A 25,814-nucleotide genomic window follows, 5' to 3' on the forward strand; every position below is an offset into this window, starting at 1 on the left:
ATGAGGGTGCTGAGTGCCCTGAGCTGCGGCTGAGAGCCCCAAAAATCATCCTGAGACCCCCAAAAATCACCCCAAAAATCACCCCTGAGACCCCCCAAAAATCACCTCAAAAATCACCCCTGAGACCCCCCAAAATCACCCCCAAAAATCACCCCCGAGACCCCCCAAAAATCACCCCAAAAATCACCCCCGAGACCCCCTGAACCCCACGGCTCTGAGGGTGCTGAGTGCGCTGAGCTGCGGCTGAGACCCCCCAAAATCACCCCTGAGACCCCCCAAAAATCACCCCAAAATATCCCTGAGACCCCTCAAAAATCACCCCAAAAATCACCCCTGAGACCCCCAAAAATCACCCCAAAAATCACCCCCGAGACCCCCTGAACCCCACGGCCATGAGGGTGCTGAGTGCGCTGAGCTGCGGCTGAGACCCCCAAAAATCACCCCTGAGACCCCCAAAAATCACCCCAAAATCCCCCTGAGAGACACGGCTGAGACCCCCAAAAACCCCCCCTGAGACCCCCAAAAAATCACCTCAAAAATCACCTCAAAAATCACACCAAAAACCCCCCCTGAGACCCCCAAAAAATCACCCCAACAAACCACCCCTGAGACCCCCAAAATCCTTTAGAGAGACACGGCTGAGACCCCCAAAAACCACCCCAAAAATCACCCCTGAGACCCCCAAAAATCACCCCCCAAAACCCCCCTGAGACCCCCAAAAACCACCCCAAACCCCCCGAGAGCCACGGCGCTGACCTGCAGAATTAAACGCGTTCAATTTACGGAGCTTGTTTTGGGGTGCGATGGAGAAATGTGAGGGAGGAACACGAAGGAAAAATGAGGGGGAAAGAGAGGGGGAATTTAAAGGGGAAAAGGAGAGGAAGGTGAGGGGGAAAGAGTGGGAAATGTGAGGGGTAAAAAGCAGGAATTGTGAGGGGAAAAAGAGCAAAATTGTGAGGGGAAAAAGAGCAGGAATCGTGAGGGGAGAAAAGGGCGGGAAGCGTGAGGGGAGAAAAGGGCGGGAAGCGTGAGGGGAGAAAAAGGGCGGGAAGCCTGAGGGGACAAAAAGAGCGGGAATCGTGAGGGGAGAAAAGAGCAAGAAATGTGAGGCGGAAAAGGCAAGAACTACAAGCGGAAAAAGGAGCCAGGAAACACGGAAGGAACAGGGAAGAAAACAAGCGGAAAAAAGGTAGGAGACGTGCTCCTCAATTCCTTGGGTGCCCCCTCCCCAAAATGAGTTGCAGACTCTGTGGGATTGCTCAGATAATTTATTTTTCCGGGGGTTTAAAAGGTATTGGGCGGCCTCTTTTTCCTCGCCATCACGGGCTTCTGGCTGTGCAGGATTGTGCTGGCCTGGTGCAGGTGGCAAAGGTGGGAAAAAACCCCAAAAATAACGGGGAACCCCTCAAAAGTGACCACCCCCCCCCCCCCAGCAATTAAACACCCTCCCATTAAATACCCCCTAATTAAAGATCTCCTGATTAAACCTCCTGGATTCAAGACCCCAAGTTAACTCCCTCAATTAAAGATTCCCCCCCACCCCACAAAATTAATACCTCTAATTAGACCCCAAATTTAACATCTCCACTTAACCCCCCCAATCAAACCCACCAATTAAAACTCTTAATTAAAACCCTCAGTTAAAACACAACTAAGCCCAAGTAAAGACCTATTTAACCTCTCAATTAAACCCTCCCAATTAATCCACCCAATCAAACCTCCCAACTAAAACCACCCCAATTAAACTTCCCAATCAAACCCCCTAATTAAAGCCGCTCTAATTAATAATTAATTATTATTCCCCCCCTTAATTAAGCCCCCCCCCTTACCATTCTGTATTGCCATCACTGGGGCACTGTGGAGAGAGAATTGATTGGGGGGGGTTCAGATCCTCAAACTGCCCCAAAGTGACCCCAAAATTGCCCAAAACTGCCCCAAAACTGCCCCAAAACTGCCCCAAAACTGCCCCAAACTCCCCCAAAATGACCCCAAAGTGACTCAAAGTTTCCCAAAACTGCCCCAAACTGTCCCAAAACTGCCCCAGACTCTCCCAAAGTGACCCAGAACTGCCTTAAACTCCCCCCAAAGTTTCCCAAAACTGCCCCAAATTCCTCCAAATTGTCCCAAAACTGCCGCAAACTGCCCCGAAACTGCCTCAAACTGCCCCAAACTCCCCCAAAGTGCCCCAAACAGCCCCAAACTCCCCAAAACTCCCCCAAACCGCCCCAACCTCCCCCCCATCCCCACACCAAACCCCCCCAAACGCCCCAAAAATGACCCCAAAGTGACTGAAAGTTTCCCAAAACTGCCCCAAATTCCCCCAAAGTTTCCCCAAACTCCCCCAAACTGCCCCAAATTCCCCCAAAGTTTCCCAAAACTCCCCCAAACCGCCCCAAATTTCCCCCATCCCCACACCAACCCCCCCCCAATGTCCCCCCGAGCCCCTGGGCTGATTTTGGGGTCCCCCCGTCCCCCCCAGGTGATTTTGGGGTCCCCCCGACCCCCTCAGGTGATTTTGGGGTCCCCCTGAGGTGATTTTGGGGTCCCCCATCCCCCTCAGGTGATTTTGGGGTCCCCCATCCCCCTCAGGTGATTTTGGGGTCCCCCTGAGGTGATTTTGGGGTCCCCCGGCCCCCTCAGGTGATTTTGGGGTCCCCCATCCCCCTCAGGTGATTTTTGGGTGCCCCCAGGTGATTTTGGGGTCCCCCTGGGCTGATTTTGGGGTCCCCCAGCCCCCCAGGTAATTTTGGGGTCCCCCCATCCCCCCCTGAGGTGATTTTGGGGTCCCCCCGAGCCCCCCAGGTGATTTTGGGGTCCCCAGCCCCCTCAGGTGATTTTGGGGTGCCCCTGAGGTGATTTTGGGGTCCCCCATCCCCCCCAGGTGGTTTTGGGGTGCCCCCCCAGGTGTTTTTGGGGTGCCCCTGAGGTGATTTTGGGGTCCCCCATCCCCCCCAGGTGATTTTGGGGTGCCCCCCCAGGTGTTTTTGGGGTCCCCCTGAGGTGATTTTGGGGTCCCCCATCCCCCCCAGGTGATTTTGGGGTCCCCCATCCCCCTGAGGTGATTTTGGGGTCCCCCTGAGGTGATTTTGGGGTCCCCCAGCCCCCCAGGTAATTTTGGGGTCCCCCCATCCCCCCCTGAGGTGATTTTGGGGTCCCCCCATCCCCCCAGGTGATTTTGGGGTCCCCCATCCCCCTGAGGTGATTTTGGGGTCCCCCTGAGGTGATTTTGGTGTCCCCCAGCCCCCCCAGGTGATTTTGGGGTCCCCCATCCCTCCCAGGTGATTTTGGGGTCCCCCCGAGGTGTTTTTGGGGTGCCCCCCAGGTAATTTTGGGGTCCCCCAGCCCCCTCAGGTGATTTTGGGGTGCCCCTGAGGTGATTTTGGGGTCCCCCCAGGTAATTTTGGGGCCCCCCCCAGGTGGTTTTGGGGTCCCTCATCCCCCCCAGGTGATTTTGGGGTGCCCCCCAGGTGATTTTGGGGTCCCCCAGCCCCCTCAGGTGGTTTTGGGGTCCCCCATCCCTCCCAGGTGATTTTGGTGTCCCCCCCGTCCCCCCAGGTGATTTTGGGGTCCCCCCGAGGTGATTTTGGGGTCCCCCATCCCCCCCAGGTGATTTTGGGGTGCCCCCCAGGTGATTTTGGGGTCCCCCTGAGGTGATTTTGGGGTCCCCCGGCCCCCCCGGGTGATTTTGGGGTCCCCCTGAGGTGATTTTGGGGTCCCCCCAGGTAATTTTGGGGCCCCCCCCAGGTGATTTTGGGGTCCCCCAGCCCCCTGAGGTGATTTTGGGGTCCCCCCGTCCCCCCTGGGCTGATTCTGGGGTCCCCCATCCCCCTCAGGTGATTTTGGGGTCCCCCCGAGGTGATTTTGGGGTCCCCCATCCCCCTGAGGTGATTTTGGGGTCCCCCATCCCCCCCAGGTGATTTTGGGGTCCCCCAGCCCTCCCAGGTGATTTTGGGGTCCCCCAGCCCCCCCAGGTGATTTTGGGGTCCCCCCAGGTGATTTTGGGGTCCCCCCCAGGTAATTTTGGGGTCCCCCTGGGCTGATTTTGGGGTCCCCCATCCCCCCCAGGTGATTTTGGGGCCCCCCCCAGGTGGTTTTGGGGTCCCCCATCCCCCCCAGGTAATTTTGGGGTCCCCCCAGGTGTTTTTGGGGTGCCCCTGACCGCGGATCTCCAGGCGACACTCGGTCAGGGCCTCTCCCAGCTCGTTGACGGCGCGGCAGGTGTAGGTGCCGCCGTCGAAGGGCCCCGGTTTGCGGATCAGCAGGGTCAGCACCCCCTGGCTGTGCCGGGCCAGGAATTTGGGGTCCTCCCCGATGGCCACCTGGTTCTTCAGCCACACCACCTTGGGCTGGGACAGGGGGTGGAGGTGGGCAGGTGAGAACCGGAAAGGATCCTTCCCAAAAATCACCCAAAACACCCCAAAAAACCCCAAAACCAGCCCAAAAAGCCTTCCCGGGGCTCTCAGGTGAAGCCCACACCTGGTTCTTCAGCCACACCACCTTGGGCTGGGAGACGGGGTGGAGGTGGGCAGGTGAGAACCGGAAAGGATCCTTCCCAAAAATCACCCGAAACACCCCAAAAAGCACCCAAAACACCCCAAAAAACCCCAAAAACACTTAAAAAAACCCCCAAAAACCAATAAAAACACCCCAAAACACCCCAAAAACACCCCAAAAACCAACCAAAAACCACCCAAAACACCCCAAAAACACCAAAAAAACACCCAAAACATCCCAAAAAACACCTAAAACAGCCCAAAAACACCCCAAAAAGCACCCAGAAATGACCCAAAACACCCCAAAAACCACCCAGAACACCCCAAAAACCACCCAAAACACCCAAAAACCAACCAAAAAACACCTAAAACACCCCAAAACCAACTCAAAAAACACCCAAAAAACACCCCAAAACCAGCCCAAAACCACCCAAAAAACAACCAAAGCACCAAAAAACCACCCAAAAACCAACCAAAACCACCCAAAAAACAACCAAAATACCCCAGAAACCAACCAAAAACCACCCAGAACACCCAAAAAGCACCCAAAACACCCCAAAAAGCACCCAAAACAGCCCAAAAAACACCTAAAACAGCCCAAAACCAGCCCAAAAAGCCTTCCCGGGGCTCTCAGGTGAAGCCCACACCTGGTTCTTCAGCCACACCACCTTGGGCTGGGACAGGGGGTGGAGGTGGGCAGGTGAGAACCGGAAAGGATCCTTCCCTCCTTCCCAAAAACCACCCCAAAACACCCCAAAAACACCCCAAAAACACCCAAAACCCAACGAAAACACCCAAAAAACACCCAAAAACGAACCAAAAAACTTCCAGAACACCCTAAAAACCAACCAAAACACCCCAAAAAGGACCCAGAAATGACCCAAAACACCCCAAAAAACACCCAAAACACCCCAAAAACACCTAAAACAGCCCAAAAACACCAAAACCAGCCCAAAACCAGCCCAAAAAGCCTTCCCGGGGCTCTCAGGTGAAGCCCACACCTGGTTCTTCAGCCACACCACCTTGGGCTGGGACAGGGGGTGGAGGTGGGCAGGTGAGAAGTAAAAAGAATTCCACCCGAAAAATGACCCCAAAAGCACTTAAAACACCCCAGAAACACCCAAAAAACAACCAAAACACCCCAGAAACCACCTAGAAATGACCCAGAAACCACTTAGAACATCCAAAACACAACCAAAATGCCCTAAAAACACCCAAAAACACCCAAAACACCCCAAAAAACACCAAAAACAGCCCAAAAACAGCCCAAAAAGCACCCAGAAATGACCCAAAAATACCCAAAAACCAACCAGAACACCCAAAAAACAACCAAAACACCCCAAAACCACCCAAAAAACAACCAAAATACCTCAGAAAACACCCAAAAACCAACTAAAACACCCCAAAAACACCCCAAACCCAACCAAAAACCCAAAACCACCACAAAAAACAACCAAAACACCCTAAAAACACCCCAAAACCACCCAAAAACCAACCAAAATACCCCAGAAAACACCCAAAACCACCCAAAAACCAACTAAAACACCCCGAAAACACCCAAAAAACACGCAAAAACACCCCAAGAATCACCCAAAAAACAACCAAAACACCCTAAAAAACACCCCAAAAACCAACTAAAACACCCCAAAAACACCCAAAAAACAACCAAAAAACAACCAAAAACGAACCAAAAAACTTCCAGAACACCCTAAAAAGCACCCAAAACACCCCAGAAAGGACCCAGAAATGACCCAAAACACCCCAAAACCAACCAAAACGCCCTAAAAACACCCAAAAATCACCCAAAACACCCCTAAAACAGCCCAAAACCAGCCCAAAAAGCCTTCCCGGGGCTCTCAGGTGAAGCCCACACCTGGTTCTGCAGCCACACCACCTTGGGCTGGGACAGGGGGTGGAGGTGGGCAGGTGGGTTGTGGGAAGGATCCCACCCAAAAATCACCCAAAACACCCCAAAAAACCCCAAAAACCAATGAAAACACCCCAAAACACCCCAAAAACACCCCAAAAACACCCAAAACCCAACGAAAACACCCAAAAACCAGCTAAAACACCCCAAAAATACCCAAAAAACACCTAAAACACCCCAGAAACCACCCAGAATACCCAAAAAACACCCAAAACACCCCAAAACCACCCCAAAACCCACCCAGGACCCCAAATCTCCCTCCAAAATCCCCTCAAAACCCCCAAATCTCCATCCAAATCCCCCCAAAAGCCCAAATCTCCCCTCAGGACCCCAAATATTCCCCCCAAAACCCCCCCAGGACCCCAAATCTCCCCCCAAACCCCCATTTTTTGGGGTGGCCGTGCTCGGGGGGTCCCCCCAACCCACCCAGGACCCCAAATCTCCCCCCAAAACCCCCAAATCTCCCCCCAGGACCCCCCAAAAACCCCAAATCTCCCCCGAAATCCCCCTAATCTCCCCCAAATCTCCCCCCAGGACCCCAAATCTCCCCCCAAATCCCCCCAATCTCCCCCAAATCTCCCCCCAGGACCCCAAATCTCCACCCAGATCCCCCCAAAAACCCCAAATCTCCCCCCAATAACCCCAAATCTCCCCCCAAAACCCCCAAATCTCCCCCCAGGACCCCAAATCTCCCCCAAATCTCCCCCCAGGACCCCAAATCTCCCCCAAATCTCCCCCCAAGACCCCAAATCTCCCCCCAGGACCCCCCAAAACCCCCAAATCTCCCCCCAAAACCCCAAATCTCCCCCAAATCTCCCCAAAACCCCCCAGGACCCCAAATATTCCCCCAAAAACCCCCCCAGGACCCCAAATCTCCCCCCAAACCCCCATTTTTTGGGGTGGCCATGCTCGGGGGGTCCCCCCAACCCACCCAGGACCCCAAATCTCCCCCCAGGACCCCCCAAAACCCCCAAATCTCCCCCCAAATCCCCCCAATCTCCCCCCAAATCTCCCCCCAGGACCCCCCCAAAAACCCCCCAGGACCCCAAATCTCCCCCCAGGACCCCAAATCTCCCCCCAAATCCCCCAAATCTCCCCCAAATCTCCCCCCAAAACCCCCCCAGGACCCCAAATCTCCCCCCAGGACCCCAAATCTCCCCCCAAAACCCCCAAATCTCCCCCCAGGACCCCAAATCTCCCCCAAATCTCCCCCCAGGACCCCCCCAAAACCCCCCCAGGACCCCAAATCTCCCCCCCAGGACCCCAAATCTCCCCCCCAAATCCCCCAAATCTCCCCCAAATCTCCCCCCAAAACCCCCAAATCTCCCCCCAGGACCCCAAATCTCCCCCCAGGACCCCAAATCTCCCCCCAAAACCCCCAAATCTCCCCCCAGGACCCCAAATCTCCCCCAAATCTCCCCCCAGGACCCCCCCAAAACCCCCCCAGGACCCCAAATCTCCCCCCCAGGACCCCAAATCTCCCCCCCAAATCCCCCAAATCTCCCCCAAATCTCCCCCCAAAACCCCCAAATCTCCCCCCAGGACCCCAAATCTCCCCCCAGGACCCCAAATCTCCCCCCAAATCCCCCCAGTCTCCCCCAAATCTCCCCCCAAATCCCCCCAGTCTCCCCCAAATCTCCCCCCAGGACCCCAAATCTCCACCCAGATCCCCCCAAAAACCCCAAATCTCCCCCCAGGACCCCCCAAAACCCCAAATCTCCCCCGAAATCCCCCAAATCTCCCCCAAATCTCCCCCCAAATCCCCCCCAGGACCCCAAATCTCCCCCAAATCTCCCCCCAGGACCCCCCAGGACCCCCAGATTTCCCCCCAAACCCCGTCCCCAGACCTTGGGGTGTCCCCTGACGGCGCAGTTGAGGGCGGTGGAGTATCCGGCCACGGCGCTGCGATCCACCAGCGGCGTCAGGAACTGGGGGGCCGAGCGGAAATCGTGCTCCTGGTACTGGGGGGGCTTCAGCCTCAGCTCTGGGGGGGTCCCCAAAAAACATTTAGGGGCACCCCAAAAAAAAATCAAAAAAAATCCGAATTTTTAGACCCAAAATTTGGGTTTTTTTGGTTTTTTTGGGGTTTTTTTGGGGTTTTTTTGGGGGATTTAAGGTCGGGGTGAGCCCAAAATTTTGTTTGGATTGTTGGGATTGACCCCAAATTGATCCTTTCCTCCCGTTATTAAAGATGTTTTAATTAATTAAAAGGTTTAATTAAGGTTTTAGGTAGCCCTGGGGTTTTTGGGGATTTTTTTTCTTGGATCAGGAATTGCCCCAAATTCCTTTGATTGATCCCCAAAATCAGCTCAAATCGCTTTGATTTGCCCAAAATCACCTCAAATCACTTTGATTTGCCCAAAATCTGCTCAAATCACTTTGATTTCCCCCAAAACCAACCCAAAATCACCCCAAAACCACCCCAAAACCATCTCAAATCCCCCAAAACCATCTCAAAAAACACCCAAAAAACACCCAAAAAACACCCAAACCCCCCCAAAACCACCCCAAATTTGGGGTACCGGCTTTGGGGATGGTTGCGGTGTTGCAGGACAGCCCCGGAAACCACCCCAAAAACACCCAAAAAACACCCAAAATACACCCAAAAAACACTCAAAAAACACCCCAAAAACACCCAAAAAACGCCCAAAATACACCCAAAAAACACTCAAAAAACACCCAAAAAACACCCAAAAAACACCCAAAAACACCCAAAAATCACCCAAAAAACACCCAAAAAACACTCAAAAAACACCCAAAAAACACCCAAAAAACACCCAAAAACACCCAAAACCACCCCAAAGCCCCCAAACCAACTCAAAAAACACCCAAAAAACAGCCAAAAAACACTCAAAAACACCCAAAATACACCCAAAATACACCCAAAAAACACCCAAAAAACACCCAAAAAACACTCAAAAAACACCCAAAAAACACCCAAAAAACACCCAAAAAACACCCAAAAAACACCCAAAAAACACCCAAACCCCCCCAAAACCACCCCAAATTGGGGGTACCGGCTTTGGGGATGGTTGCGGTGTTGCAGGACAGCCCCGGTTTCTCGCTCAGCCCGCACAGGTTCTCGCTGAACACCTTGAACAGGTACTCGTTCCCCATCACCAGCTCCGACACCGTGCAGCGCAGCGGCCGGTTGTGCTCGTACACCGTGAACCACTCCTGGGGACGGGACAGGGGGTTTGGGGGGTCCTGAGGGGGTTTTGGGGAGTCCTGAGGTGTTTTTGGGGGGTCCTGAGGGGTTTTTGGGGGGTCCTCAGGGGGTTTTGGGGAGTCCTGAGGGGTTTTGGGGGGTCGTGAGGGGTTTTTTGGGGGGTCCTGAGGGGGTTTTTGGGGGGTCACGGTGCAGCGCAGCGGCCGGTTGTGCTCGTACACCGTGAACCACTCCTGGGGATGGGACAGGGGGTTTGGGGGGGTCTGGGGGTCTTTTGGGGGGTCCTGATGGGATTTGGGGGTCTTTTGGGGGGTCCTCAGGGGGTTTGGGGGGCTGTTGGGGGGTCCTGAGGGGGTTTTTGGGGGGACACCGTGCAGCGCAGCGGCCGGTTGTGCTCGTACACCGTGAACCACTCCTGGGGATGGGACAGGGGGTTTGGGGGGTCCTGAGGGGTTTTGGGGGGTCTTGGGGTTTTTTTAGGGGGTCCTGAGGGGTTTTTGGGGGGTCCTGAGGGGTTTTTGGGGGGTCCTGAGGGGGTTTTGGGGGGTCTTTAGGGGGTCCTGAGGGGTTTTTAGGGGACCTTGAGGGGGTTTTAGGGTGTTGTGAGGAGGTTTTGGGGGGTCTTTTGGGGGTTTGGGGGGTCCTGAGGGGGTTTTGGGGGGTCCTGAGGGGTTTTTGGGAGTTCTTGAGGGGTTTTTAGGGGGTTCTGAGGGGTTTTGGGGGGTCCTGAGGGGTTTTTGGGGGGTCCTGAGGGGTTTTTGGGGGGTCCTGAGGGGGTTTGGGGGGGTCCTGAGGGGGTTTTTGGGGGGTCCTGAGGGTTTTTTGGGGACCTTGAGGGGGTTTTAGGGTGTTGTGAGGAGGTTTTGGGGGGTCTTTTGGGGGTTTGGGGGGGTCCTGAGGGGGTTTTTGGGGGGTCTTTTGGGGGTTTGGGGGGTCCTGAGGGGGTTTGGGGGGTCCTGAGGGGGTTTTTGGGGGTTGTGAGGAGGTTTTGGGGGGTCCTGAGGGTTTTTTGGGGGGCTGTTGGGGGTCCTCAGGGGGTTTTGGGGGGTCACGGTGCAGCGCAGCGGCCGGTTGTGCTCATACACCGTGAACCACTCCTGGGGACAAGGTTTGGGGGTTGTTGGGGGGTTTGGGGGTCTTTTGGGGGGTCCTGAGGGGTTTTTGGGGGGTCCTGAGGGGTTTTTGGGGGTCCTGAGGGGTTTTTGGGGGGCTGTTGGGGGATCCTGAGGGGTTTTTGGGAGGTCCTGAGAGGGTTTGGGGGGTCCTGAGGGGGTTTGGGGGGACCTTGAGGGGGTTTTTGGGGGGTCCTGAATGGTTTTTGGGGGGTCCTGAGGGGTTTTTAGGGGGTCCTCGGGGGTTTTTGGGGGGTCCTCAGGGGTTTTTGGGGGTCTTTTGATGGGTCCTGAGGGGGTTTTGGGGGGTCCTGAGGGGTTTTTAGGGGGTCCTCAGGGGGTTTTGGGGTGTCCTGAATGGTTTTTTGGGGTTCCTGAGGAGTTTTTTGGGTGTTTTGAGGAGTTTTTGGGGTGTCCTGAGGTGTTTTTGGGGGTCCTGAGGTGTTTTCTGGGGTTCCTGAGGTGTTTTTGGGGTGTCCTGAGGTGTTTTTGGGTGTCCTGAGTGGTTTTTGGGGGTTCCTGAGGAGTTTTTGGGGTCCCCAGGCCCCTCACCATGGTTCTCTTGTCGGCTTTCATCACGGTGTAGCCGGTGATCTCGGCGTTGCCGTCGTCCTCGGGGGGCTCCCACTCCAGCAGGGCATTGAACCCCCAAACCTCCTTCACCTGCACCTTCTGGGGGGGCCCGGGACGCTCTGGGGGACCCCAAAAACTCAGCAAAAACTGGTCAAAATAACCCCAAAAACTGACCCAAAATAACCCCAAAAACTCAGCAAAAACTGACCCAAAACTGACCCAAAACTGACCAAAATAACCCCAAAAACTGACCCAAAATAACCCCAAAAACTCAGCAAAAACTGAGCAAAATAACCCCAAAAACTGACCCAAAATAACCCCAAAAACTCAGCAAAAACTGACCTAAAACTGACCAAAATAACCCCAAAAACTGACCCAAAACTGGCCAAAAACTGACCCAAAATAATCCCAAAAACTGACCCAAAATAACCCCAAAAACTGACCCAAAATAACCCCAAAAACTGACCCAAAATAACCCCAAAAACTGACCCAAAACTGACCCAAAAACTGACCCAAAATAACACCAAAAACTGACCAGTGCCTAATCCCAGTGCTCCCAGTGCTCCCAGTGCTCCCAGTGCCCAATCCCAGTCCCTCCCAGTGCTCCCAGTGCTCCCAGTGCTCCCAGTGCTCCCAGTGCTCCCAGTGCTCCCAGTGCCCAATCCCAGTCACTCCCAGTGCTCCCAGTGCTCCCAGTGCTCCCAGTGCCCAATCCCAGTGCTCCCAGTGCTCCCAGTGCTCCCAGTGCTCCCAGTCACTCCCAGTGCTCCCAGTGCTCCCAGTGCTCCCAGTGCCCAATCCCAGTGCTCCCAGTGCTCCCAGTGCTCCCAGTGCCCAATCCCAGTGCTCCCAGTGCTCCCAGTGCTCCCAGTGCCCAATCCCAGTCACTCCCAGTGTGTCCCCAGTCCCTCCCAGTGCTCCCAGTGCCCAATCCCAGTGCTCCCAGTGCTCCCAGTGCTCCCAGTTACCGACGATGCGCAGTCTGATCTCGGCCGTGTCCTCCATGCCCTCGATGCGCACGCTGATCCCAGTGCTCCCAGTGCTCCCAGTGCTCCCAGTGCTCCCAGTGCTCCCAGTGCTCCCAGTGCTCCCAGTTACCAATCCCAGTGCTCCCAGTAACCAATCCCAGTGCTCCCAGTGCTCCCAGTTACCAACCCCAGTGCTCCCAGTGCTCCCAGTGCCCAATCCCAGTGCTCCCAGTGCTCCCAGTGCTCCCAGTGCTCCCAGTGCTCCCAGTGCCCAATCCCAGTGCTCCCAGTGCCCAATCCCAGTGCTCCCAGTGCTCCCAGTGCCCAATCCCAGTGCTCCCAGTGCTCCCAGTACCCAATCCCAGTCCCTCCCAGTCCCTCCCAGTGCTCCCAGTGCCCAATCCCAGTGCTCCCAGTGCTCCCAGTGCCCAATCCCAGTGCTCCCAGTGCTCCCAGTGTGTCCCCAGTCACTCCCAGTCCCTCCCAGTGCTCCCAGTTACCGACGATGCGCAGTCTGATCTCGGCCGTGTCCTCCATGCCCTCGATGCGCACGCTGATCCCAGTGCTCCCAGTGCTCCCAGTGCCCAATCCCAGTGCCCAATCCCAGTGCTCCCAGTGCTCCCAGTGCTCCCAGTGCCCAATCCCAGTGCTCCCAGTCACTCCCAGTGCTCCCAGTGCCCAATCCCAGTGCTCCCAGTGCTCCCAGTGCCCAATCCCAGTCACTCCCAGTGTGTCCCCAGTCCCTCCCAGTCCCTCCCAGTGCTCCCAGTTACCGACGATGCGCAGTCTGATCTCAGCCGTGTCCTCCATGCCCTCGATGCGCACGCTGATCCCAGTGCTCCCAGTGCTCCCAGTGCCCAATCCCAGTGCTCCCAGTGCCCAATCCCAGTGCTCCCAGTGCTCCCAGTGCCCAATCCCAGTCACTCCCAGTCACTCCCAGTCACTCCCAGTGCTCCCAGTTACCGACGATGCGCAGTCTGATCTCGGCGGTGTCCTCCATGCCCTCGATGCGCACGCTGATCCCAGTGCTCCCAGTGCTCCCAGTGCTCCCAGTGCTCCCAGTGCTCCCAGTGCCCAATCCCAGTCCCTCCCAGTGCTCCCAGTTACCGACGATGCGCAGTCTGATCTCGGCGGTGTCCTCCATGCCCTCGATGCGCACGCTGATCCCAGTGCTCCCAGTGCTCCCAGTGCTCCCAGTGCCCAATCCCAGTTACCAATCCCAGTGCTCCCAGTGCTCCCAGTGCCCAATCCCAGTGCTCCCAGTGCCCAATCCCAGTGCTCCCAGTGCTCCCAGTTACCGACGATGCGCAGTCTGATCTCGGCCGTGTCCTCCATGCCCTCGATGCGCACGCTGATCCCAGTGCTCCCAGTGCTCCCAGTGCTCCCAGTGCTCCCAGTGCTCCCAGTGCTCCCAGTGCCCAATCCCAGTGCCCAACCCCAGTGCTCCCAGTGCTCCCAGTGCTCCCAGTGCCCAATCCCAGTGCTCCCAGTGCTCCCAGTTACCGACGATGCGCAGTCTGATCTCGGCCGTGTCCTCCATGCCCTCGATGCGCACGCTGATCCCAGTGCTCCCAGTGCTCCCAGTGCTCCCAGTGCCCAATCTCAGTCACTCCCAGTGTGTCCCCAATCACTCCCAGTCCCTCCCAGTCCCTCCCAGTGCTCCCAGTTACCGACGATGCGCAGTCTGATCTCGGCGGTGTCCTCCATGCCCTCGATGCGCACGCTGATCCCGTAGCGTCCCGAGTGCGCTCTGCTGGCGGCGCGGATGAAGAAGACGCTGTCGCGCTCCGAGGTTCGCACGTGAACGTCCTCGCCCAGGGCCCCGCCCTCCTTCGTCCACGTCACCTGGGGGCGGGGCTTGCCCTGGGGGGGGAGGGGCTTGGTGAGAGATGGGGGGTGGGGGGGGTCTGTGGGATCTATGGGGCTGTGGGATCTATGGGGCTGTGGGATCTATGGGATCTATGGGGCTGTGGGGGCTGTGGGGCTGTGGGATCTATGGGGTCTATGGGGCTGTGGGGTCTATGGGGCTGTGGGGTCTATGGGGCTGTGGGGTCTATGGGATCTATGGGATCTATGGGGCTGTGCGATCTATGGGGCTGTGGGGTCTATGGGGTCTATGGGGCTGTGGGGCTGTGGGGTCTATGGGATCTATGGGGCTGTGGGATCTATGGGGTCTATGGGGCTGTGGGGATCTATGGGATCTGTGGGGCTGTGGGGTCTATGGGATCTATGGGATCTATGGGGCTGTGCGATCTATGGGGCTGTGGGGCTGTGGGGTCTATGGGATCTATGGGGCTGTGGGGTCTATGGGGCTGTGGGATCTATGGGGCTGTGGGGTCTATGGGATCTATGGGGCTGTGGGGTCTATGGGATCTGTGGGGCTGTGGGGCTGTGGGGTCTATGGGATCTATGGGGCTGTGGGGTCTATGGGGCTGTGGGGCTGTGGGATCTGTGGGATCTATGGGGCAGAGCTGTCCCTATGGGGCCGAGTCACCCCAATAAATCTATAGGGCTGAATCACCCCATTAAATCTATGGGGCTGAATCACCCCAATAAATCTATGGGGCTGAATCACCCCATTAAATCTATAGGGCCGAGTCACCCTGATAAATCTATAGGGCTGAATCACCTCGATGAATCTATGGGGCAGAGCTGTCCCTATAGGGCTGAATCACCCCAATAAATCTATGGGGCAGAGCTGTCCCTATAGGGCTGAATCACCCCGATGAATCTATGGGGCAGAGCTGTCCCTATGGGGCTGAATCATCCCGATGAATCTATGGGGCAGAGCTGTCCCTATAGGGCTGAATCACCCCGATGAATCTATGGGGCTGAATCACCCCGATGAATCTATGGGGCAGAGCTGTCCCTATAGATTTCGGGGTGCCCCGCTCACCTGGAAGGGGATGACGAGGTTCACCTGCTCCCCCACCTTCCTCACGTACGTTTGCCGCAGGTGCCGGGGCAGGCGGATCTTGGGGCGCTCTGGGGGGGTCGGGGGATATTTGGGGTGTGGGGGGTGGGGAATCTATGGGGCAGAACCCCCCACCCCCCATTTTGGGGTCCCGTTTTTGGGATCTCCTCCCCATCTTTGGGTTTCTCTTCTCATTTTTGGGGTCCTCTCCCAATTTTTGGGGTCCCGTTTTTGGGTTCCTCCCCCCATTTTTGGGGTCCCCTCCCCATTCTTGGGGTCCCCTCCCCATTTTGGGGTCCCATTTTTGGGTTCCCCTCCCCATCTTTGGCTTCCTCTTCTCCGTTTTGGGGTCCTCTCCCAATTTTTGGGGTCCCGTTTTTGGGTTTCTCTCCCAATTTTTGGGTTTTTCTCCCCATTTTTGGGTTCCCCTCCCCATTTTTGGGATCCCCTCCCCATTTTTGGGTTCCTCCCCCAATTTTTGGGGTCCCGTTTTTGGGATCCCTCCCATTCTTGGGGTCCCCCTCCCCAATTTTGAGTTCCCCTCCTCATTTTTGGGATCTCCTCCCCATTTTTGGGTTCCTCCCCCCATTTTTGGGGTCCCATTTTTGGGATCCCCTCCCTAATTTTGGGATCCCCTCCCCATTTTTGGGTTTCTCTCCCCATTTTTGGGATCCCCTCCTCCCATTTTTGGGGTCCCGTTTTTGGGTTCCTCTCCCAATTTTTGGGATCCCATTTTTGGGATCCCCTCCCCATTCTTGGGGTCCCCTCCCCATTTTGGGGTCCCATTTTTGGGTTCCCCTCCCCATCTTTGGCTTCCTCTTCTCAGTTTTGGGCTCCTCTCCCAATTTTTGGGGTCCCGTTTTTGGGTTTCTCTCCCAATTTTTGGGTTTTTCTCCCCATTTTTGGGTTCCCCTCCCCATTTTTGGGTTCCTCCCCCCATTTTTGGGGTCCCATTTTTGGGATCCCCTCCCTAATTTTGGGATCCCCTCCCCAATTTTGGGTTTCTCTCCCCATTTTTGGGGTCCCCTCCTCATTTTTGGGGTCCCGTTTTTGGGATCCCCTCCCCATTTTTGGGTTCCTCCCCCAATTTTTGGGGTCCCGTTTTTGGGATCCCTCCCATTCTTGGGGTCCCCCTCCCCAATTTTGAGTTCCCCTCCTCAGTTTTGGGATCTCCTCCCCATTTTTGGGTTCCTCCCCCCATTTTTGGGGTCCCATTTTTGGGATCCCCTCCCTAATTTTGGGATCCCCTCCCCAATTTTGGGTTTCTCTCCCCATTTTTGGGATCCCCTCCTCCCATTTTTGGGGTCCCGTTTTTGGGTTTCTCTCCCAATTTTTGGGATCCCATTTTTGGCTTCCCTTCCCCAATTTTGGGGTCCCATTTTTGGGTTCCCCTCCCCATCTTTGGCTTCCTCTTCTCATTTTTGGGGTCCTCTCCCAATTTTTGGGCTCCTCTCCTGATTTTTGGGTCCTGTTTTTGGGTTCCCTTCCCCATTTTTGGGATCCCCTCCTCATTTTTGGGATCCTCCCCCCATTTTTGGGGTCCCATTTTTGGGATCCCCTCCCCAATTTTGGGTTTCTCTCCCCATTTTTGGGATCCCCTCCTCCCATTTTTGGGGTCCCGTTTTTGGGTTCCTCTCCCAATTTTTGGGTTTCTCTCCCAATTTTTGGGATCCCATTTTTGGGTTCCCTTCCCCATTTTTTGGGGTCCCATTTTTGGGTTCCCCTCCCCATCTTTGGCTTCCTCTTCTCATTTTTGGGGTCCTCTCACAATTTTTGGGCTCCTCTCCTGATTTTTGGGTCCTGATTTTTGGGTTCCCTTCCCCATTTTTGGGATCCCCTCCTCATTTTTGGGATCCTCCCCCCATTTTTGGGGTCCCATTTTTGGGATCCCCTCCCCAATTTTGGGTTTCTCTCCCCATTTTTGGGATCCCCTCCTCCCATTTTTGGGGTCCCGTTTTTGGGTTCCTCTCCCAATTTTTGGGTTCCCTCCCAATTTTTGGGATCCCATTTTTGGGTTCCCTTCCCCATTTTTTGGGGTCCCATTTTTGGGATCCCCTCCCCATTCTTGGGGTCCCCTCCCCAATTTTGGGGTCCTGTTTTTGGGATCTCCTCCCCATCTTTGGCTTCCTCTTCTCATTTTTGGGGTCCTCTCCCAATTTTTGGGGTCCCGTTTTTGGGTTTCTCTCCCAATTTTTGGGTTTTTCTCCCCATTTTTGGGTTCCCCTCCCCATTTTTGGGTTTCTCTACCCATTTTTGGGGTCCCCTCCTCATTTTTGGGGTCCCGTTTTTGGGATCCCTCCCATTCTTGGGGTCCCCCTCCCCAATTTTGAGTTCCCCTCCTCATTTTTGGGATCCCCTCCTCCCATTTTTGGGTTTCTCTCCCAATTTTTGGGATCCCATTTTTGGGTTCCCTTCCCCATTTTTGGGATCCCCTCCCCATCTTTGGGGTCCCGTTTTTGGGTTTCTCTCCCCATTTTTGGGATCCCCTCCCCATTTTTGGGTTTCTCTCCCAATTTTTGGGATCCCATTTTTGGCTTCCCTTCCCCAATTTTGGGGTCCCATTTTTGGGTTCCCCTCCCCATCTTTGGCTTCCTCTTCTCATTTTTGGGGTCCTCTCCCAATTTTTGGGCTCCTCCTGATTTTTGGGTCCTGTTTTTGGGATCCCCTCCCCATTTTTGGGGTCCCCCCCCATTTTTGGGATCCCTCCCATTCTTGGGGTCTCCTGCCCATTTTTGGGGTCCTGTTTTTGGGATCCCCTCCCAATTTTTGGGTTTTTCTCCCCATTTTTGGGAATCTCTCCCCACTTTTGGGGTCCCATTTTTGGGTTCCCCTTCCCATTTTTGGGGTCCCGTTTTTCGGATCCCCTCCCCATTTTTGGGCTCCCATTTTTGACTTCCCCTCCCCATTTTTGGGGTCCCTGCTATTTTAGGGACCCCCCTCATTTTCGGGACCCCCCCTTTAATTTCCTCCCCCCCTCATTCCAGGGATCCCCCACTTAACAAATCCCCCCCATTTCCCCTCATCCCCCACCCCCCAAAATTTCGGGGTGTCCCCCCCAAACCCCCGGGCTATTTTTGGGGTTTCCCCCCAGAATTTTGGGGTCCCCCCGGGGGTCTCACCCACGATCTCTCGGATGGTGACGGGCTGGGCCATGGTGGCCGGGGGGCTGCGCCCGGCGATGTTCACCCCAACAACGCGGAACAGGAGCTTCTCCCCCGTGGGGAGCCCCCGAACCGTGAGCCCGCAGCGCTCCACCAGCTCCGTGTTAGCCGGGGTCCAGGTGGAATCTATGGGGCAGGAGATGTGGGGCTGGGGGTTATGGGGCTGTGAGCTCCACCAGCTCCGTGTTAGCGGGGGTCCAGCTGGAATCTATGGGGCAGGAGACACCGGGGTTATGGGGCTGGGAGAGGGGGAATCTATGGGGCTGGAGAACCCGGGGTTATGGGGCTGGGGGTTATGGGGCTGGGGGCTCCACCAGCTCCGTGTTAGCGGGGGTCCAGCTGGAATCTATGGGGCAGGAGACACCGGGGTTATGGGGCTGGGAGAGGGGGAATCTATGGGGCTGGAGAACCCGGGGTTATGGGGCTGGGGGTTATGGGGCTGGGGGCTCCACCAGCTCCGTGTTAGCCGGGGTCCAGGTGGAATCTATGGGGCAGGAGATGTGGGGCTGGGGGTTATGGGGCAGGGAGCTCCACCAGCTCCGTGTTAGCGGGGGTCCACGTGGAATCTATGGGGCAGGAGATGTGGGGCTGGGGGCTATGGGGCAGGAGATGTGGGGCTGGGGGTTATGGGGCTGGGGGCTCCACCAGCTCTGTGTTAGCGGGGGTCCAGGTGGAATCTATGGGGCAGGAGATGTGGGGCTGGGGGTTATGGGGCTGGGAGCCCGCAGCGCTCCACCAGCTCCGTGTTAGCGGGGGTCCAGGTGGAATCTATGGGGCAGGAGATGTGGGGCTGGGGGTTATGGGGCAGGAGATGTGGGGCTGGGGGTTATGGGGCTGGGGGCTCCACCAGCTCCGTGTTAGCGGGGGTCCAGGTGGAATCTATGGGGCAGGAGATGTGGGGCTGGGGGTTATGGGGCTGGGAGCTCCACCAGCTCCGTGTTAGCGGGGGTCCAGGTGGAATCTATGGGGCAGGAGATGTGGGGCTGGGGTTATGGGGCTGGGAGCTCCACCAGCTCCGTGTTAGCCGGGGTCCAGGTGGAATCTATGGGGCAGGAGACACCGGGGTTATGGGGCTGGGGGTTATGGGGCTGGGGGCTCCACCAGCTCCGTGTTAGCCGGGGTCCAGGTGGAATCTATGGGGCAGGAGATGTGGGGCTGGGGGCTATGGGGCAGGAGATGTGGGGCTGGGGGTTATGGGGCTGGGAGCCCGCAGCGCTCCACCAGCTCCGTGTTAGCCGGGGTCCAGGTGGAATCTATGGGGCAGGAGATGTGGGGCTGGGGGTTATGGGGCTGGGAGCTCCACCAGCTCCGTGTTAGCGGGGGTCCAGGTGGAATCTATGGGGCAGGAGATGTGGGGCTGGGGTTATGGGGCTGGGAGCTCCACCAGCTCCGTGTTAGCCGGGGTCCAGGTGGAATCTATGGGGCAGGAGACACCGGGGTTATGGGGCTGGGGGTTATGGGGCTGGGGGCTCCACCAGCTCCGTGTTAGCCGGGGTCCAGGTGGAATCTATGGGGCAGGAGATGTGGGGCTGGGGGCTATGGGGCAGGAGATGTGGGGCTGGGGGTTATGGGGCTGGGAGCCCGCAGCGCTCCACCAGCTCCGTGTTAGCGGGGGTCCAGGTGGAATCTGTGGGGCAGGAGATGTGGGGCTGGGGGTTATGGGGCTGGGGGCTCCACCAGCTCCGTGTTAGCCGGGGTCCAGGTGGAATCTATGGGGCAGGAGATGTGGGGCTGGGGGTTATGGGGCAGGAGGTACTGGGGGTTATGGGGCTGGGAGCCCGCAGCGCTCCACCAGCTCCGTGTTAGCGGGGGTCCACGTGGAATCTATGGGGCAGGAGATGTGGGGCTGGGGGTTATGGGGCAGGAGATGTGGGGCTGGGGGTTATGGGGCTGGGGGCTCCACCAGCTCCGTGTTAGCGGGGATCCAGGTGGAATCTATGGGGCAGGAGATGTGGGGCTGGGGGTTATGGGGCTGGGAGAAGGGGAATCTATGGGGCAGGAGATGTGGGGCTGGGGGCTATGGGGCTGGGAATGACCCCAAATTTCCCAGATTCCTCCAAATTTTTTGGGATCTCCCCCAAATTTTTGGGATCTCCCTCGAATTTTTTGGGATCTCCCTCAAATTTTTGGGGTCCCCCCGGGTTTTTTGGGGTCCCCCCCAAATTTTTGGGGTCCCCCCGGATTTTGGGGTGCCCCCCCTCCACCAGGTACCCCTCGATTCCCCCCCAAATTTCCCAGATTCCCCCAAACTTTTCGGGATCTCCCCCAAATTTTTCTGGATTTCCCCCAAATTTTTTGGGATCTCCCCAAATTTTTTGGGGTCCCCCCGGGTTTTTTGGGATCTCCCCAAATTTTTGGGGTCCCCCCCGATTTTTGGGGTGCCCCCCCTCCACCAGGTACCCCTCGATTCCCCCCCAAATTTCCCAGATTACCCCAAATTTTTCCGATCTTCCCCAAATTTTTTGGGATCTCCCCCAAATTCTTGGGGTCCCCCCGGGTTTTTAGGATCCCCCCGGGTTTTTTGGGGTCCCCCCCGATTTTTGGGGTGCCCTCTCACCCCCCTCTCGGCACCACTCCACCAGGTATCCGTCGATGCCCCCGGCCCCGAGGCGCTCGGGCGGGCGCCACTTGAGGGTGGCCGTGGTGTCGGTGACGTCCTCCAGGCTCAGGTGCGTGGGTTCGCTCGTGGGGGCTTCGGGGAGACCCCAGACCCAAAAAAAAATCAGATTTGGGAACCCCCAAAATATCCCCTGAACCCCCCAAAAATATCCCCTGAACCCCCCCAAAAAATATCCCCTGAACCCCCCCAAAAATATCCCCTGAACCCCCCAAAAAATATCCCCTGAACCCCCCCAAAAATATCCCCTGAACCCCCCCAAAAATATCCCCTGAACCCCCCAAAAAATATCCCCTGAACCCCCCCAAAAATATCCTCTGAACCCCCCCAAAAAAATTATCCTGGAATCCCCCCCCCAAAAAAATATCATTGGAATTCTCCCAAAAATGTCCACGGGATTCCCAAAAAATATCCCCAAAATCTCCCAAAAGTTATCACTGGAATTCACCCAAAAATCAAAATTTCACCCAAATCCTCCCCAAATCCTCCCCAAATCCCCCCTAAATCCCTCCAGGACCCCCCAAATCCCCCCAAATTCCCCCCAAATCCCCCAAATCCCTCCAGGACCCCCAAAATTCCCCCCAAATCCCCCCCAACCCCTCCCCAAACCCCCTCCCCAAACCCCCCCAAATCCCCCCAAATCCCCCCCAAACCCTCCCCAAATCCCCCCAAATCCCCCCAACCCCTCTCCAAACCCCCTCCCCAAATCCCCCCGAATCCCCCCCAAATCCCCCCCAAATCCCCCTCAAATCCCTCTAGGACCCCCCAAAACCCCCTCAAATGCCCCCCAAATCCCCCCAAAACCCCCTCAGATCCCCCCAAATCCCCCCAACCCCTTCCAAACCCCCCCAAATCCCCCCAAATCCCCCCAACCCCCACCCAAACCCCCCAAATCCCCCCAAACCCCCCCAAATCCCCCCCAACCCCTCCCCAAACCCCCCCAAATCCCCCAAACCCCCCCAAACCCCCTCCCCAAATCCCCCCAAACCCTCCCCAAATCCCCCTCAGACCCCTCCCCAAATCCCCCCAAATCCCTCTAGGACCCCCCAAAACCCCCTCAAATCCCCCCCAAATCACCCCCAAATCCCCCCCAAGCCCCCCCAAACCCCCCCAAACCCTCCCCAAACCCCCCCAAATCCCCCTCAAATCCCTCCAGGACCCCCCCAAACCCCGCAAACCCCCCCAAACCCCACCCAAACCCCCTCCCCAAATCCCCCCAACCCCTCCCCAAACCCCCAACCCCTCCCCAAACCCCCCCAACCCCTCCCCAAACCCCCCCAACCCCTCCCCAAACCCCTCCAAATCCCCCCAAATCCCCCCCAAATCCCCCCAAATCCCCCTCAAACCCCCCCAAATCCCCCCAGGACCCCCCCAAACTCCCCCAAATCCCCCCAAACCCCCCCAAACCCCCTCCAAATCCCCCCCAACCCCCACCCAAACCCCCCAACCCCTCCCCAAATCCCCCAAATCCCCCCAAACCCCCCCAACCCCTCCCCAAACCCCCCCAAACCCTCCCCAAATCCCCCCCAAACCCCCCCAAACCCCCCCAAATCCCCCCAACCCCTTCCAAACCCCCCCAAACCCCCCCAAACCCTCCCCAAATCCCCCTCAGACCCCTCCCCAAATCCCCCCAAATCCTTCTAGGACCCCCCAAAACCCCCTCAAATCCCCCCCAAATCCCCCCCAAACCCCCCCAAACCCCCTCCCCAAATCCCCCCCAACCCCCACCCAAACCCCCCAAATCCCCCCAACCCTTCCCCAAACCCCTCCAAATCCCTCCAGGACCCCCAAAATTCCCCCCAAATCCCCCCCAAATCCCCCCCAAGCCCCTCCAAACCCTCCCAAATCCCCCTCAAATCCCCCCCAAACCCCCTCCCCAATCCCTTCAAATCCCCCCCAAATCCCTCCCAAATCCCTCCAGGACCCCCAAAATCCCCCCCAAACCCCCCCAAACCCCCCCAAACCCCCCCAAACCCCTCCCCACGCCCCCCCTCACCGATGGGCATGAAGGGGGGGGTGTTGAGGCTGGGGGCCGAGACCCCGATGGCGTTGACGGCGAAGACCCTCATCTCGTACAGGACCCCCTCGATCATCCGCGTCGACTCGAACGTCAGCGCCGGCAGCACCTCGAAGTTGAGCTTCATCCAGCGGTGCGAGCCCTTCTTCTTCCTCTCCACCAGGTAACCTGCCGCAGGTGAGGGGCGGGACGGGTGTGGGGACAGGTGTGGGGACAGGTGTGGGGCAGATGGGACAGGTGTGGGGCAGGTGTGGGGTGGGTGTGGGGCGGGTGTGGGGCAGGTGGGACAGGTGTGGGGACAGGTGTGGGGTGGGGTGGGTGTGGGGTGGGTGTGGGGCAGGTGGGAGATGGGTGTGACATGGGTGTGGGGCAGGTGTGGGGTGTGAGAGGTGTGGGGACAGGTGTGGGGCAGGTGTGGGGTGGGTGTGGGGACAGGTGTGGGGACAGGTGTGGGGCAGGTGTGGGGTGGGTGGGTGTGGGGCGGGTGTGGGGCAGGTGTGGGGCAGGTGTGGGGCGGGTGTGGGGCAGATGGGGACAGGTGTGGGACAGATGGGGCAGGTGAGACAGGTGTGGGACAGGTGTGGGGCAGGTGTGGGGCAGATGGGGCAGGTGTGGGGCAGGTGTGGGGCAGGTGTGGGGCGGGTGTGGGGCAGGTGTGGGGCAGGTGTGGGGTGGGTGGGTGTGGGGCGGGTGTGGGGCAGGTGTGGGGTGGGTGGGTGTGGGGCGGGTGTGGGGCAGGTGTGGGGTGGGTGGGTGTGGGGCGGGTGTGGGGCGGGTGTGGGGACAGGTGTGGGGCAGGTGTGGGGCAGATGGGACAGGTGTGGGGCAGGTGTGGGGACAGGTGTGGGGACAGATGGGGCAGGTGTGGGACAGGTGTGGGGACAGGTGTGGGGACAGATGGGGCAGGTGTGGGACAGGTGTGGGGCAGGTGTGGGGCAGATGGGACAGGTGTGGGGCAGGTGTGGGGACAGGTGTGGGGACAGATGGGGCAGGTGTGGGACAGGTGTGGGGCAGGTGTCCCCAGGTGTGTCTCACCTGTCCCCAGGTGTCCCCAGGTGTCCCCAGGTGTGTCTCACCTGTCCCCAGGTGTCCCCAGGTGTGTCTCACCTGTCCCCAGGTGTCCCCAGCCCCCCCCAGGTGTCCCCAGGTGTCCCCAGGTGTGTCTCACCTGTCCCCAGGTGTCCCCAGCCCCCCCCAGGTGTCCCCAGGTGTCCCCAGGTGTGTCTCACCTGTCCCCAGGTGTCCCCAGGTGTGTCTCACCTGTCCCCAGGTGTCCCCAGCCCCCCCCAGGTGTCCCCAGGTCCCCCCAGGTGTGTCTCACCTGTCCCCAGGTGTCCCCAGGTGTGTCTCACCTGTCCCCAGGTGTGTCTCACCTGTCACCGGTTGTCCCCCGTCGAACTTGGGGGGTTCCCAGACGAGCACGGCCCAGTCCTCGCCCACCTGAGTGACGCGCACGGCCTCGGGGGGGTCGGGGACATCTGCGGGGAGGGGACACACCTGAGCTCACCTGGGGACACCTGAGCTCATCTGGGGACACCTGTGACACACCTGAGCTCACCTGTGTCCCCCAGGTGTCCCCCCAGGTGTCCCCAGCTGTCCCCAGGTGTGTCCCCAGGTGTGCCCAGGTGTCTCCAGGTGTGCCCATATCTCCTCCCAGCTGTCCCCATGTCCCCCCAGGTGTGTCCTGAGGTGTCCCCAGGTGTGTCCCCATGTCCCCCCAGGTGTGCCCAGGTGTCCCCAGGTGTGTTCAGGTGTCCCCAGGTGTGTCCCCATGTCCCCCCAGGTGTCCCCAGGTGTCCCCAGGTGTCCCCATGTCCCCCAGGTGTCCCCCAGGTGTCCCCAGGTGTGTCCCCATGTCCCCCCAGGTGTGCCTAGGTGTGTCCCCATGTCCCCAGGTGTCCCCCAGGTGTGTTCAGGTGTGCCCAGGTGTGCCAGGTGCTGACCCACGACGCGGATGGTGATGGCGGCCGTGTCCTCCCCGGCCGGGTTGGTGACGCGGATCTCGTAACGTCCCTCGTCCCCGCGCTCGGCGCTCTCCACAACCAGACTGCTGAGCCCGTGCTTCTCCTCCAGACGGACACGGCCCTCGGGGATGGACAACACCTGCACAGGTGAGACAGGTGAGACAGGACAGGTGAGACACCTGGGAACACCTGGACAGGTGACACAGAACACCTGGGACAGGTGACACAGAACATCTGGGACAGGTGACACAGAACATCTGGGACAGGTGACACAGAACATCTGGGACAGGTGGGGGCTGCTGAGCCCGTGCTTCTCCTCCAGACGGACACGGCCCTCGGGCACGGACAACACCTGCACAGGTGAGACAGGTGAGACAGGTGAGACAACACCTGAGAACACCTGAGAACATCTGAGAACATCTGGACAGGTGACACAGAACATCTGGGACAGGTGGGGGCTGCTGAGCCCGTGCTTCTCCTCCAGACAGACACGGCCCTCGGGACAGGAGAGCACCTGCACAGGTGAGACAGACAGGTGAGACACCTGGGAACACCTGGGAACACCTGGGAACACCTGGACAGGTGACACAGAACACCTGGGAACACCTGGACAGGTGACACAGAACATCTGGGACAGGTGGGGGCTGCTGAGCCCGTGCTTCTCCTCCAGACGGACACGGCCCTCGGGGCAGGAGAGCACCTGCACAGGTGAGACAGGTGAGACAGGTGAGACACCTGGGACAGGTGACACAGAACACCTGGGAACATCTGAGAACATCTGGGACAGGTGACACAGAACATCTGGGACAGGTGGGGGCTGCTGAGCCCGCGCTTCTCCTCCAGACGGACACGGCCCTCGGGGATGGACAACACCTGGACAGGTGAGACAGGACAGGTGA

At 57.9% G+C, this 25,814-nt stretch overlaps 1 protein-coding gene and 2 long non-coding RNA genes across 3 annotated transcripts in view; 2 read left to right on the forward strand and 1 right to left on the reverse strand.

The window, feature by feature from the left end:
* Positions 1–1,250: 1,250 nt before the first annotated feature.
* MYBPC2 (myosin binding protein C2) overlaps positions 1,251–25,814 on the reverse strand; it is a 60,630-nt gene continuing 36,066 nt past the window's right edge. The window contains exons 18-30 of the mRNA XM_058859755.1: positions 24,895–25,054; positions 24,325–24,429; positions 22,931–23,119; positions 20,875–21,009; positions 18,276–18,443; positions 15,139–15,227; positions 13,913–14,105; positions 11,254–11,393; positions 9,438–9,597; positions 8,268–8,404; positions 4,160–4,346; positions 1,830–1,855; positions 1,251–1,353 (exon numbers count right to left, since the gene is read on the reverse strand). Of these exons, the coding sequence (XP_058715738.1) occupies positions 1,845–1,855; positions 4,160–4,346; positions 8,268–8,404; positions 9,438–9,597; positions 11,254–11,393; positions 13,913–14,105; positions 15,139–15,227; positions 18,276–18,443; positions 20,875–21,009; positions 22,931–23,119; positions 24,325–24,429; positions 24,895–25,054 (1,674 nt within the window). The 3' untranslated portion in view covers positions 1,251–1,353; positions 1,830–1,844. The remainder of the gene's footprint in view (positions 1,354–1,829; positions 1,856–4,159; positions 4,347–8,267; positions 8,405–9,437; positions 9,598–11,253; positions 11,394–13,912; positions 14,106–15,138; positions 15,228–18,275; positions 18,444–20,874; positions 21,010–22,930; positions 23,120–24,324; positions 24,430–24,894; positions 25,055–25,814) is intronic.
* On the forward strand, positions 2,821–4,255 carry LOC131589932 (uncharacterized). The gene is made up of 3 exons (XR_009279890.1): positions 2,821–2,881; positions 2,979–3,108; positions 4,138–4,255. It is a non-coding gene; the product is annotated as an uncharacterized LOC131589932 (long non-coding RNA).
* LOC131589929 (uncharacterized) lies at positions 11,815–13,165 on the forward strand. The gene is made up of 5 exons (XR_009279887.1): positions 11,815–12,178; positions 12,212–12,593; positions 12,720–12,835; positions 12,899–12,960; positions 12,993–13,165. It is a non-coding gene; the product is annotated as an uncharacterized LOC131589929 (long non-coding RNA).

This window comes from Poecile atricapillus, chromosome 30, assembly GCF_030490865.1.
Source record: "Poecile atricapillus isolate bPoeAtr1 chromosome 30, bPoeAtr1.hap1, whole genome shotgun sequence".
Taxonomy (NCBI): Eukaryota; Metazoa; Chordata; class Aves; order Passeriformes; family Paridae; genus Poecile; species Poecile atricapillus.